The sequence below is a fragment of the Cryptotermes secundus genome, unplaced genomic scaffold (genome assembly GCF_002891405.2).
Source record: "Cryptotermes secundus unplaced genomic scaffold, Csec_1.0 scaffold325, whole genome shotgun sequence".
Classification (NCBI taxonomy): domain Eukaryota; kingdom Metazoa; phylum Arthropoda; class Insecta; order Blattodea; family Kalotermitidae; genus Cryptotermes; species Cryptotermes secundus.
The window spans coordinates 1,088,946-1,103,589 of NW_019735464.1; the positions used below are offsets into that span (position 1 = coordinate 1,088,946).

The 14,644-nt window shown below is 36.0% G+C and overlaps 1 protein-coding gene across 22 annotated transcripts in view; it reads left to right on the plus strand.

Annotated features, from left to right (window-relative positions):
- Window positions 1-14,644, plus strand: part of LOC111869317 (calcium/calmodulin-dependent protein kinase type II alpha chain) — a 364,630-nt gene that overhangs the window by 319,331 nt on the left and 30,655 nt on the right. For 6 of the 22 annotated variants that reach the window (XM_023860740.2, XM_033753384.1, XM_023860743.2 and 3 more), the window contains one exon: window positions 4,698-4,838. The exons of the other annotated variants lie outside the window; for them this stretch is intronic. In XM_023860740.2, the coding sequence (XP_023716508.1) occupies window positions 4,698-4,838 (141 nt within the window). The remainder of the gene's footprint in view (window positions 1-4,697; window positions 4,839-14,644) is intronic. 22 annotated transcript variants of the gene reach the window in all.

Here is a 14,644-nt window from a genome sequence, read left to right on the forward strand (position 1 = left end):
GTGTAATTTTTCACAATTTTCCATTGTTATTTTTTATTTTTCCAAAATGCAGAAAATATCAACAGAAATGTGTGGGACTGACACCCTCAGACTAAACTAAACTTGGTAGTGATGTCAGTTGATTACCATCTTACTCTCAAGCAGTGGCTGAATCCTCATAGCAAGCAACTTGCATTTATTGCTTAGAGCCAGAATACTTTTACCGTCCTTAATAAGGTCAGAAATTTAAATAATTTATTCTCTACCTTTAGGTTTATTTTCAGTAAATGCTTAATGGCATAGAGTAGGACAATGTGATCATTGATTAAATCACCCTAGAATCTAACAATGAAGGTGTACAAGGGGATAAAGAGATAGAGCTCTGCACATTCACAACTTCAGCTCTAGATGTGCATGAATGGTTAGCTTCATACTTTACTCACTTTATCTCTAGTGAAGGAGCTCTTGGTGCTCAGTGGATAGAAGGCTGGGTTTACCTCAGAGCCAGGCTGAACATGGTAGCAAGAAGAAAAATCCCTGCCCCACCTCATTAATTAACTATAGTAATATAGCTCATCACACATAATTTTATTTATTTATGGCTTATTTAATGATGTTAGTATCTCAGACTATATAGCATCAAATGATAGGATAATTAATGATTTGTAAAGTACATGGGAGAAAGTGATCGTGGCCTAATTTGAGGTACCAGACCGGCATTTGCCTTGAAGGACTAAGGAAACCTATAGAAATTTCAAGATAGCTGATATCCTGGCTGAGATTCGAACTGGACACCTCCAAAATACTTGTAGAAACAGTACTGTTTGAGCCATCTTGCTCGGTTATCATACTGAAATTCATTGAATATTTCACAAAATGAATTTATCCTGTAAAGTTTCTAGTGACACTGCTGTCTCATATAGAAACACAGTGTCAGTCACTTGTACATGTACATATATATAATATGCATGAGTACATTGCTTTGGCAGGCTAATAATACTGAGTTCATGTTATTTGACAGCCACTGTTAGGTGTTCTGGAAATAATACTTTTCTCAGGTGATTATACAGGGAGGTTCTTACCTTTGTTGACCGGTGCACAGCCCTGTGCTTCATGCCAACTGGTGCACTGCCAGCTGTGAGGCACATACAAATTTTTCCAGTGAATCAACATGCCTATTTGCCAATAATGTTTGAAATAAAATAGTTACAATTCACAACTCACAGAAGGTGCTGAAAACTCCTCTAAACGTCTCTACACGTAGACATTCCTCGCACAAGCAGATATTCTGATTTACACTTCGAAGCTGATGTGCAGAAATATTTGCAATTTCCCTATGAATATTTTCTTTCAGTTCTTTTCCCACCTGGGGGGGGGGAATTGCTGTAAACTTTGTCCTTCAAACAACCCCAGAAGAAAAAATCTTAAGGATTAAAATCAAGTGAACATGCTGGCCAAATACCACTGCTGATAATTCTGTCCCTGAAGACATTGGACAAAGCTTGCATAGACATACGTGCATAGAGTCTTGCTGAAACCAGCCATAGAGTCTTTCTTCTTCTGTCAACTCTGGAAAGAACTGTTCAAGAATGACATGTACCTAGCTTTTGCAATTAATTGTTTAATTAAAAAACATAGGTCCAGCAATCCATCTTGCACTTACAGCACACCAGACACCAACTTCCGCTGGATGGAGCAGGACTTCGTGGGTTAGATGTGGATTCTGTGAACTCCAGTAGTGATTAGTTTGTGTATTTTTGTATCTCTGCAAGTGAAACCACTCTTCATCAGAAAAGAGTGTCAATTGTGGATCAATCTCACCCTCGATGACAGAGTGTAGAAACCAACTGCAAAAATGAACCCTGCTAGCTTGATTTCACAGCTGCAAGGCATGGATAACTGTTGTTTTATAGAGTCTAAGCTTCAACAGTCATGTTTCCCTTCTTGCACTAAGCTTTTACATGCCAGTTTCTTGAGGTAGAAGTTTCATTGATTTTCTAGGTATATGTTCAAGTCTGACTCCTACATCATCTAACTTTTCCTCAGTAAGCACTCAGCACTTATGTTTTTGTTTCCTCTCTATTAAGAGTCCCATTCATCTAAGTTTATTCACCAAATTGTGAATTGTTTGTTTGCTGGAAACTCTTTCATCACAAAATTTGCTTCAAAATTTTTGCTGACACTTCCTAGCAGATGTGAATTTCATGTATGTGTTATACAGAAGTACAGGTTACTCTAAGGTGTATCACACCATGACAAGACACACTGCTCACTAATTGTAACTGAGAACAAATGGCAAATGGAGATGATAACTGCCACCCACTGCTGACAAATCATAAATTCCCATGCAAGAACCACACTGCTCATCGCAAAAATAATGGTGTCAGGTGGCTCACAAAGTTAATAACTCCCCTTAATTTTAATGTTATTGGCCATCAGGCATACTGATTCACTGGAAAAATTTGTATGCGCCTCACAGCCAGCAGTGCCCCAGCCACCGTGAAGCACAGAGCCATGAACCGGTCAACAAAGGTAAGAACCTCCCTCTGTAATGGCATGTTGCCATATGGTTCTATATACTCGTATATCTGTTCAGTCCATTGGTTTGAAAGATGTGTCATCAGTTTTACAAGGTGCACACGATGGTGAAGTTGTCAGTTGGGTGATATGCACTATAGACAACATGAACAGTGAGTGTGTGTTCATTTAAATTTTACTTTATTGAACTAATTGCTAACCTTTTTCTAAATTATTTTTCCTATTATTACTTTCTATGTAATTATGTAACACTGTGGTTGATATTCTTTATTCTAACTTATTGTCATTAAATAATTTAAATATTTACTTCTTACTACATTAAAATGGCTGCCAGAGCAATCACACATGGCACGTCATCACAGTAGTGTCCACTGTGTTTCGATGTGAACTAATTAATCTTACCATACCTGAAAGCTAATTTTAATATGTGTGATATCACTGTAATCTATTAGTTACAGAAGTAGAAGTAATTAAACTGATTCAAAATTCATTTTAGTAAAATTTGCAAAAATATCTAAAGAAATTTACAGAAATAAATCCTGAATATAACTTGAAAATATAATTGGATGTAAAATCTTACGTACAGACCACAAGGATTTCTCTCTTATATAGTTCATGAATACAAAATGGCAGCATCCTATTAATAGTATAAATTTCTTTAACAATGCATGCTGAGTTTGTATTGTTTGTATATAAAATTATAATCTCAAAGCTAAAATTCAGTTTTGACAATGTTTGCAAGCCCATGAAGAGGAAATGAATTATGTTAAATTGCTACTGATTTAGTAAGAACGTGTTTTATCATAGAGGATTTCTTTTCCCAGTACAAATTGATCTGGCAAAGACTATACATGTCTCAGATAATGTTAGTTAGAAAGGGACTTTTGTCTCACTAAACATGCTATAAAGTTCTTGCTTATACAGCTGAATTTTCTGTTTTGCTTTAAGAAGTGCCAGAAGAAGTCAAATAAGGGAATACAAAACTGCAATATTACAACAATTTGAAATTTTCATCAGAAAGGTAACTAAGACTGTGGTGTACTCAATAAGACTATTCTGACAATTAAGGCTTACTGGAAGGTATTTATGTGAAATAATGGTAATATTTTCAGGAAACTGGAAAAAAATAGATTCATCTTCAGGAAGACATAAAACTTTGTTGTGGGTTCAGTGAGACATAGTATTCCATGCCTATGAGCTTTCTGGCTTCATAAATTAGCTATGGGTGACAGTGGACCAAATGTTGAAAATGTGATATGTGCTGCAATAATCGCAATAACATTTTTAATTATAGTCATTTTAATTTTATAAGATATTGTATGCACCACTTAAAAACATTCAATATAAAAGTAGCTGTACTTTATGTACTCATAACATACACTGCTATAGCAGATCTTAAAGGTCATTAATTAAATATCAACACTTTTCATTTATTCATTCCTATATTTCATTGTCAACACAATTAACAGTCACCTTTATTACAGATACAAAATTTAATGAACTCAGACCGAAAGTTTTCCAACATTTTGTTTATTTCTGCAAGAGGACAGAGTAGATTAGTTTAATTAGAATAACATCTTGTGCAATCTTTGTCTCTTTCCCATAATTCAGTACATCTTCTGGTTCTCCAGATCCTCACTTACATTGCTAACGTCACTTCTCGTTCTTTTGAGAGACATGAGTATGCAGAAAATATGAAAGAAAAGATGCTAAACTTTGTCAGATGGTGTTGGTGCCACACTAAAGCGTGGATTGAGGCAGACTGTGATATAATGCATGAATACTAGATGCTGCAAAGCTGCACAAATCATCTGAAGATTGGAAGCTTCTTGAAGAAAGTTTGTGATAATATACTGTTGAGGGCTCAACCACATTTAGTGAAAATGCAAATAGTGAAGTCACAAATATGGAAGGATGACTGTAATTTATTCATGTTAACGTCAGTTTTTTATTTATTTATTTTTTTAATTTTACTAATGATGGTATATCTTTGTTGCTGTTAAGTCTTGATTCTTTTTTGCTTGATGTCTTTCTACATGTTTCACCTAATATATCTCTTACATTTGAGTTTCCAAATCTGTGCTAAGTCACGAAAGCTGCAGAAGAAACATTCATGGGTTATGTGTTCTGTTTCTTGACTTTCTGTCTGTTTCATTGCTAAACCTACTTCATTGTACTAGGTTTTGCACCCAGCTCTACTCCTCCACAGTCACCTGCACTAATGGCCAAAGTGATTACAGCAGTGGCCAGCCCAGCTGCAGGCACTTCCAGTGGCAAGCCCACACTTAGTCTTAGTGCTGTGCTCTTGCAAGGGGCACAAGGTATAAAATTGAGTGTGACTTTTGCACAGAACTGTGTGGTATGGAAGATGCATATACTTTTATCTGTCAGCAGTAAAGCATCACCTTGCAATCAAGCTGGGTGACTAGCTGTCTTGACTCACGTTTTTGTGGTTTTCCTCACTTCCTCATAAGAATGTCATGTTTGTACTTCAAAACATGCCATAACTGCTTCCTTCGATCTCGGTACCATTTCATATAATCTTAGTAGTTAATTTTGTCTTAGTACATAAACCAAAAAACTAGTAACAGTACTGATGGTGCATGTGTTCTCAGACAATGTGCTAGTCTTATATATTCAACATGTTTTTGTGTGAAGAAAAATATGGAGGATTAAAAGCTTGTCCTCCTGTGTTGGAAGCAGTACTTCATGATGAATGATGAATAACTCTTCAAGTCAACTAAAACCATTTTCTGCGACTCTTTTATTGCCATATTTCTTCACTTTCATGTTTTCATAACCTTCTTACTTGCACTCATTGCTTTGAATCACTGAACATGAAATATTATGCCTTGTCTCTCTGTTAAACTTTTTACAAGACTCCTTATATTTTTCTTAAATGTAGATCTTAATATTCTAGATAACATATCTTGAACATAATTTATCACTATCAAATTTATCTTAGCTCAACCCCTGAATTTTAGCTGTAAAATATGCCTGAAGCATATTATTTTGAGGAAAATAAGAAATCCATATGGTCCTATGAAATTGAAGTGAAAATATTTACAATTTTTTCCCACCCACGTTCACTCGAAATTAAGTGATTAATATAAAGTTCTGAAACGTTTCATTTGCATAGAAATTCATGCAAATTTATTTAACACTTTTTTATAAAATTCCTTCAGTATTTCATCCTATTCAATGTTTGTTATAAAATTAGAGTTTAATCCCAACAAATTAATTACAGGATAAAGATAGATTGTATCATCTTCCATACAATGTAATTTGTTGGCATGGTGTTGATATTGTTTGGCCCACAATTAATATATTCTGGTTGTGTTTGTCATATCCTTACTAACTGAAAATGCTGCAGCTTTAGGAGATAGTCCCTTTTATTTGTGTGATCATCTATGATAATGCATTTGCTTGAATCATTGGAACATATTTCATTTTGGCATGTTAATATTTTTGAGTGGAAATTTTAGAAAAATCATTGCAAATCTCATTTGTGGCATAAACTACAGTTAAAATGTATGATTATATTCTCATTCTGTTTCTGTAATGACCATGGTAAGTGGGTAAATATAACTAAATTGCCTTCTAGCTTCTAGGTGTGCTGTGCATTGCTATATATCCAGAAGTAGAAGAGTTTTACATCGTATGAATAATGCAGAACATTCGCCTAAATCAACTTTTTTTTTACATGGAGTTTAACTTGGTCTTTCTATATAGTCATAGTATAATCGTACAAAATGAAAAAAAAAAAAGAAGGTAAAGCTATCCCTGTAACATGCTGTGGAGGCCCATAGGATTGTGAAATGTTGAGGCTCCCACATTTTCTAGACAGTCAGCTCACAGATGGCAGTGAAATTGTCAGCCTTACATGCTGGCTGCTCTTTACCCCCAGGAATCTTCCTGGTACTCATTTCTGTTAGAAGCTGAGTCAACCCCAGGGCATAGTGTGGCTGGAAGAATTAGGTCAATTGAAAAGTCTGGTGACTTCATCACGAATCGAACCCACAACCTTCCAGCTTGTAGCATAGTGCTTCAACCAACTACATTACCGTGTGCCCCTCATAGAAGTGTCTAGACAGCAGTAATAGATTATCTAACATTACTCATGGAGTATTACATAATGTGATCTGTCTTTACTTGCTTTGTTTGTTTCTTTCAAACTTCATCCATAGTTCATTGCGTGTAAGCTATATCTGTTTTGCCTTCAAGTAATCTTAAAGGCTTGGTGTATTTCATATTGCAAGAGCAGAACATAAGAATGGTATGCATTCTGGAATTTATGAAAATCATAACAAGTTTTAATTCTACACATCTTTTTTATCTGCTCCATCAGGATATTTCATGTAATTTTATTGACGCTTATGATATTTTATCCCCCCTTTCCTCTGATTTCCACCATATCGATATCATCTTTGAAGTTGCTTGGTTACTCCACTGCATTATGGCAGATGGTAAGATGAAACCTTACTCAGTAAAGTTATTTTTTTGTTGTCACTCTAAAGAACTCTTCTTTGTATGACTTCACCAAGGATTCACTTCCTTCTTTTCAATTCGTTAAAACGTGTAAGAAACAGTTCGTGAATGTCACCTCTTAAACTCTGTTTTGTGTTCTGTCCCTCTCTCACACAAGTTGTTAGTTACCTTTGGGTAAATTATTAAATTTAATTTGAATTTTCTTCCTGAGTAGTATTCACTCATAACTAGCTATTTAGTTAACTGCTTGGCTATCTGAAGAAGGGAACAGAATCTCTTTCCAGAGTAATATGTGTGTGTTTAGGGATTCCATTTGGGCTTCAGAATATTCTTTCTGTCTGTGGCATGTACTGTTTATTTACCATCTGAACTCATGGCAATACATGCAGTCCAGGGATGTATAATCAATGCTGAATGTTATTAGATCTATGGATTTGTCTTAAGGTAATAAATAAACAAGAATTTCTAACAAGAAAAACCTTAGCATGAACTAATTTGAAGTATCAAGATCATATATCTTCCATTTTCCTTCAGCATTAAAATAAGGCACATAATCACAAGAAACTTAAATATTTTGTAAGAAGTGTTTCAAATTAATAGTGAATAATGCAATTTCAAGTTGATATCTTAAGTAAATATGTATTCTTATTTCATGTTGCTTAAATGCTCATTTGTTTATGTAAGTTATGTTTCTTGAATATATTTTGGGATTAACAATATAAGTTTTGTTTGTACCAGTGGTAAGCATACTCACACGTTAGTGTCAGTGAATTAAAAACTAATAATCTTATTGACATTGTTGAGATATAGGGAAGTTGGTGTCAAATAATTTATACCATCTTTCTCGCTAATGTCCTCTAATGTATAAAATTTGAAATATAAGTCATATAAGTATTGATTTATCAATTTTTCCCACTTATTCATACTAACAAAGATAGAAAGGTAACATTTTGCTATGCTAAGCACTGTGTCATGAAAGTGTATAGGAGAGTGAAGTTATAACTCCACCATTCTTAACTTTGGCATTAGATGGAGTGAGTGGTTACCTCCATGCTGTGGCTGCTTTAACCCCTGTACAATCTGGATAAAATGTTGGATAGATATGGTGGTGAAGAGAAAAAAAAATCGCTGTTCTCAGGAATCAAATTCTGTTCATCCATCCTGCAATTAGTCACTATATTGACGAGAATCCCAGAGCATGATCATTTAAACAATATTTATAAATTTTCATATTATTTTACTTGCAACTTGTAAAAGGTAATGGTTGAGCTATCCCTGTAACAGGCTTTGAAGGCTCATAGGGTTGTGAAACATCAAGGTGCCCACATTTTCTCCAGACAGCTCACAGATTGCAGTAAGGTTGTCGGCCTTATGCACTGGCCGCCCTTTACGGCCAGGAAGATTCGTGGTACTCATTTCTATTAGCAGCCGAGTTGACCCCAGTGCCATAGTGCACCTGGAAATATTAAGTAAATTGAAAAAAAAGAATCCACCTCATCTGGACTCAAACCTGCGACCTTCCAGCTTTTAGCATAGTGCCTCAATCAACTAAGCTACCGTGTGTCCCCTGCAACTTGTAAAGGACCTCTTTTTATATATATAGGCCTTTGGAGAAGTAAAGTTTGCTTACCACTGATTTATATAATTCTTACTGGATAGATTAGAAGATACACAGTGTCATGAAAATATGTTTCTGTGGGGAAAATATGTGTGTATTATGTATGCCAAGAAAATAATTTTAGTGGACATTTAAATTTGCGCTGTAAGAGAAGAAAATAAACTTTCAGATAGACAGATCAGGTGGAATGTATTTGTGAGGTTCTGCACTAGAGACTGTATAACTCTTAATCAATCTTTTTATAAGCTACAAGTTATAGACAGCTATTACATAGTGTTTCTAAATTTGGTCACACTTTCAACAGTCATACATCAGAACTGATAGAGCTGTAAATATGAAACGAAGTATATTATAGATTCTGAACTGTTCTGACAGTGTATAATAATCATATAATTACTGGGTTGTTTTTTTTTTTTCCATTGTCTGGTGTTCTAAAGAACACTAAATCTCACATCCTTTCAGAAACTGAATCTGAGGACCTGAGGATGGAAGCAGGTCCAGTTTCTGAAACATTGTGTTCTTTATTATTGTTTAGAATACAAGGTGATGGATGAAGTTCAAACAGTCAGTAATCCTGAAAGTGTTCTGTGTTAGGCAATTTTTCCCTACTGAATTTTTCAGTTGCACAAATATTTCATATGGTGTCCTCATGTAACATGGACAATACCCCATCTGTCACATCTTAACCATGGCAGCAACTGCTACATTCTTGCTTATGATTCATGAAAGGTTCATGGTAGGTGGCTGATGCACTTGATACTTGGTGTAGTCACACAGGAAGAGCCACCTACTGTTAAGTAAATAGCCATGGGGGTCAGGCAGTGGACTGTGCTTGACCAATTCATGTAGAAAGAAGGTCTTTTCCTCATGTTATGTTCCATTTCACATATCCTAAGACGTCCACTTTGTTCACTTTGTTACTAACTGAAGTAAAGCTGTTATTGAGTAGCTCATTGCTTATAGAGAGTTGATTTTTCAAAAGAGTGACTTAATGTATAAATATCCTGTATTTTTCATAAATACTGGAGAACTTGTTACCTATTCATCTTGGGTAAGTTACTTTACTGGATAATCCCTCCTTCTTTGTGAAGTAAAGTGGCTACAATTTATGAATGTTCGTAACAGTGCTATAACTTTTTTCTTTGTGGTGCATGTTGGAGTTTCCACTAGTCATTTGTTTATTTACATTATTATGAAATGTAATTTCATGTAAATGAGATAAGAATATGTATTTTTCTTGATGAGTATGATCTTGTAACGCCGGGTCTACGTTACGTCAGAGGGCGTCCCCCACCCCCTTTCTTACTACTTACCCCTTCCAATCTTCCACTTCCTGGTTCCCGTCTGCTGAGGTCCAACGCGAGTGATCCATTCTGTTGTGGGACCCTGAACTGTGCAGTCAATTCACCTTTTCTGGTCGGTACGATTGTGATTCTTGGAGGCTTGTTACCTCCAGGTACTTAGGTTGTATTTGTATTTGTTATTTAATATATACATATTCATTTGATATATTTGTGATAGTCTCTTTAATTTGGTACGTCCTACCCAAAACCAAATTTCGGTCTCCAAGACCTTTTCACGTTTCAAAGTGGTAGCAGAGCGTGGTTTCGATCCACAGACTGCACAGTTCAGGGTCCCACAACAGAATGGATCACTCGCGTTGGACCTCAGCAGACGGGAACCAGGAAGTGGAAGATTGGAAGGGGTAAGTAGTAAGAAAGGGGGTGGGGGACGCCCTCTGACGTAACGTAGACCCGGCGTTACAATCTTCTGGGTTATAACCTATATTTTGGAGAGAGCCTGACATTTTGGAGGGCCATATCACTTCCTTCTTCAGGGTTCAAGAGTAAGCCAAGCAATAAATTGGCAGAAGCATCAGAAAACAGATTTCTCAAGATTACTTGGATTTACAACCCAGAAGACCATATTCTTCATAGTCAACACTGCGAAAACCTCAAAACCATTTTCTTCTTCTTTTTATTTTGAGGATTTAATAGTTTTTAAAATATTGTTAGCCATGTTACAGATACAGAAATATATCTTTTGCATTCTTAGCTGCATTATAAATACAAACAGATATCCTCTGCATTATTATCTGTACTGTAAATACAAAAAAAAAAAATACTTGCATTCACTTTCAAATTGTGAAATGCTGCCTCCATTCTCAAAAGTGGGCACATCCCTGGTTTACCAAAAACCAGTATTTCATTTAGAAGCAAGTTCTGGCAATTATAAGAATTGACTACTAACATTGAACTTATGAGAGAAACATACAAACCAAATTTCAAGCAGTAGAACGTAAATTTTATCATCATACTGCTGAATAAAAGATGAAGTTATAACCTGTGCTAATCATTTTGTCTTGAGAGCATCTGAGTATTTGGGTGCAATCAGAAGGGGAGGCACAATAGATCACTGTGGTTACAGTGCAAGGGCCAAGAAGGCCCACCCCTTATACATTCATTTATTCATTCATTCATTCATGTGAGGGTAAAGTTCCATGCATGAAAAGGCTGCAGAATCATTCTGCATTTTATGATGAAAACCAAGGTTTCCATCACACCTGCAGGAAAACATTTCATTCTGTAGCCAATCAGTGTATGAGGGAGAATCAGTAAATAGGTCACAAATGGGTATAAAATATATGTGACATTCAAACATAGAAAAAACATTTATTTCTCGACATATCCTCCACCAATATTGATACAGTTGTCCCACCACTTTACCAGTGCGTCAAAACTCGCAGCATACGTCTTTTGACTGTCATCTCAGTCACTTCTGCACCTGGTTGAGCATCATCTGCGACTTTCAAACATCCTTTAGAGATTTTCTTGACCCACTTGTGAACCGCTTTACAAGACAAACACTTCCCACCATAAACAGGAAACATTTCTTTATGATTATCCTTTTGCCTACAAAAAAAAACGCACAACAAAATGCTACTCTTCAATAGTACACTCCTCAAGCACAGTCACCATTTTGACTGCTGAAACCAGCTTCTTAACATGTACATGCATGTCTGCTACCTAGACTGTCATGAAGCTGGTGTGTGTTGTTGCATAGTGATACATATAGAAAACTTATTGCATCCATTACAGCTGTTTAGCTCCATTTGTGACCTATGTACTGACTTTCACTCATATTGACTTTGGCATCAAGATTGCTGTGACTGAAAATGCAGATAATAACAATTATTTCTTCGTTCTTCACTATTGAGCCAAGTAATTGTTGAATTGCTACTCTTGTCTTTTTAAAGTCCTTATGTTTTCATTTACACACATAATTCTTGTATTTTGTAATTCCATTTCAGCCTTTTTATAGCTAAGTGTAAATTAATTTATGGTTTTATTATCTTTCACAGCCTGTTGTATGTTTGCACTAAGATATTTTTATAGCATGTTGTATTTCAGAAAGTAGCTTTGTTATAGGCATTTCATTTGTCTGTTGCATTTGCTTTATGACATAATTTATGATACATCTCTTTCAAGGTCTGTTAAGAGGTAATGTGCACTAAGGATAAATATGCATACTGCATGCTGCCATGCTTCCAGGAGCTACAAAATTGAGATATCCAAAGTACAGTACACATAATGCTTAAGACACATTTATAATTATGATTTTTAATTGTTTCTGTAACAGAATTTTACTTTCAGATATAAAAAAAACTAAAGCTATGCCTGTACCAGGCCATGAAGGCCCATAGGGTTGTGAGACATTGAGGGTCTCACATTATCTAGACAGTTGGCTCAAAAATGGCGGTAAGGTTGTCAGCCTTACGCGCCGGCCGCGCTTTACTCCCCAGGACTCTTATTTAATTAAGTCCTGGTACTCATTTCTGTTAGAGGCTGAGTGAACCCCGGGGCCATAGTGCGGCTGGAAGGATTAGATCAATTGAAAAAATTCAGGGACCTCATCAGGACTTCAACCCGCGACCTTCCAGCTTGTAGCATAGCCCCTCAACCAACTACGCTACTGCGTGCCCCCCACTTTCAGTTAGAAGTATATATTTTAGTTGTGAATGGGCAGAAGAGTACATTATAACTGCCCCAGTTTGGCATGTAAATCTGCTTATGCAGTCTTTATGACACTGTAGTTTTTTCTCTTTTCTCTCCTTCCCATCCCCCCCTCTCTCTCGCTCACTCCCACCTTTCATTTCTTTTATTTGCAATTTTTATTTATTCATCCAGGAAATGTATGATTTATACATGTGGGTTAGAGTAGATTAAATATGTGAACGTTTAACAACTCTTACACTGTGGCTATCTGTGATCTGTTGTGCATCCTTTTTTTTTTAAATTATCCCTCTGGCAGTCCCAAACTTCAAATGGGGCATAGTGCTTTGCTTAACAGGGCCTTTTTAATGGTTTCTTTGCTGCATGAAACGGAGTTAACATTAATTATAAATTTCCAGTAGAATTTTTATTTTTGATTCCACAGTGTAGGGCATAAGATTAAATTGGTGGGGTATGTAGCACACATGGGGCAAAGAGGATTGAATGTAGGATTTTGGTAGGAAAGCCAGAAGAAAAGAAACCACTAGGAAGACCTAGAATGTAGCTGAGATGGATGCACTAAGATGGATCTTACAGAAATAAATTGGAGTTGTATACATTGGGTTCATCTGGCTCTGGATAGGGACCATTGGTGGGCTCTTGTGAACGTAGTGATGAATCTATGGGATCCATAAAAGATGTGGAAATTCTTGAGTAGCTGAGCAACTGACAGCTTCTCAAAATGGACTCAGCTGTGTAAGTTTGTTTATTAGTTAGCTAGTTAGTGTGAGGCAAACATTCCAAAACGTGGCAGTTACACCTATAATTATTACCATTACTTAAATTTTGTTTTTAAATATGTTTATAGAATTTTTATTTTTATTTAATAGTGCAAGGCAATCATTGATGACATAAAGGATAGATTCTATGAAGAACTAGAACATGTATTTGATAAATTCCCGAAGTACCCTATGAAAATTTTGTTAGGAGATTTCAATGCCAAAATAGGGAGGGAAGATATTTTCAAACCAGCAATTGGGAATGAGAGTTTTCATGAAATTAATAATGATAATGGCGACACATCAAAAAATCTTACTGTCAAAAGTACAATGTTCCCACATCATAACATCCATAAATTTACTTGGACATCTCCTGATGGGAAGATACACAATCAAATAGACCATATTTTGATAGACAGGAGATGGCACTCAAGTATACTTGATGTCCGATCATTCAGGTCAGCAGATTTTGATACTGACCACTACCTGATGGTGGCAAAGGTTAGGGAAAGACTGGCAGTGAGCTAACAAACAACACACAGAGTTCATATGGAGAGGTTCAATCTCAAGAAATTAAATGAGGTAGAGGGTAAAGAGCAGTATTGTGTCAAAATATCAAATAGGTTCACGGCTTTGGAAAACTAGGAAACTGAGGTGGATGTTAATAAAGCTTTGGAAACTATTAAGAGAGAATATAAAAATGTCTGCCAAAGAGAGTCTAGGTTATTATGAACTAAATAAGCATAAGCCATGGTTCGATGAAGGATGGTCAGAATTATTAGATCAAAGAAAGCAGGCCAAATTGCAATGGTTACAGGATCCAAGCAAGTTAAATGGGGATAATCTGAACAATATAAGACGTGAAACCAGCAGGCATTTCAGGAACAAAAAGAGGGAATATCTGAAAGACAAAATTGATGAGCTTGCAATGAACAGTAAGAACAAGAACATTAGAGACCTGTATAGAGGAATAAATGACTTAAAGGGGGGTTACTGGCCTAGCAGTAACTTAGTGAAGGATGAGAATGGTTATCTGCTTGCAGATTCCCGCAACATTTTGAATACTTCTTTGAACTACTTCTCTCACTTATCGAATGTACATAGGGTTAGTACTGTTAGGCAGACAGAAATCGATACAGCTGAGCCATTAGTACCTGATCCTAGCCCTTTTGAGGTTGAAAGTGCTATTGCAAAATTGAAACGGTATAAATCGCCAGGTAGTGATAAAATTCCAGCAGAACTTATTCAAG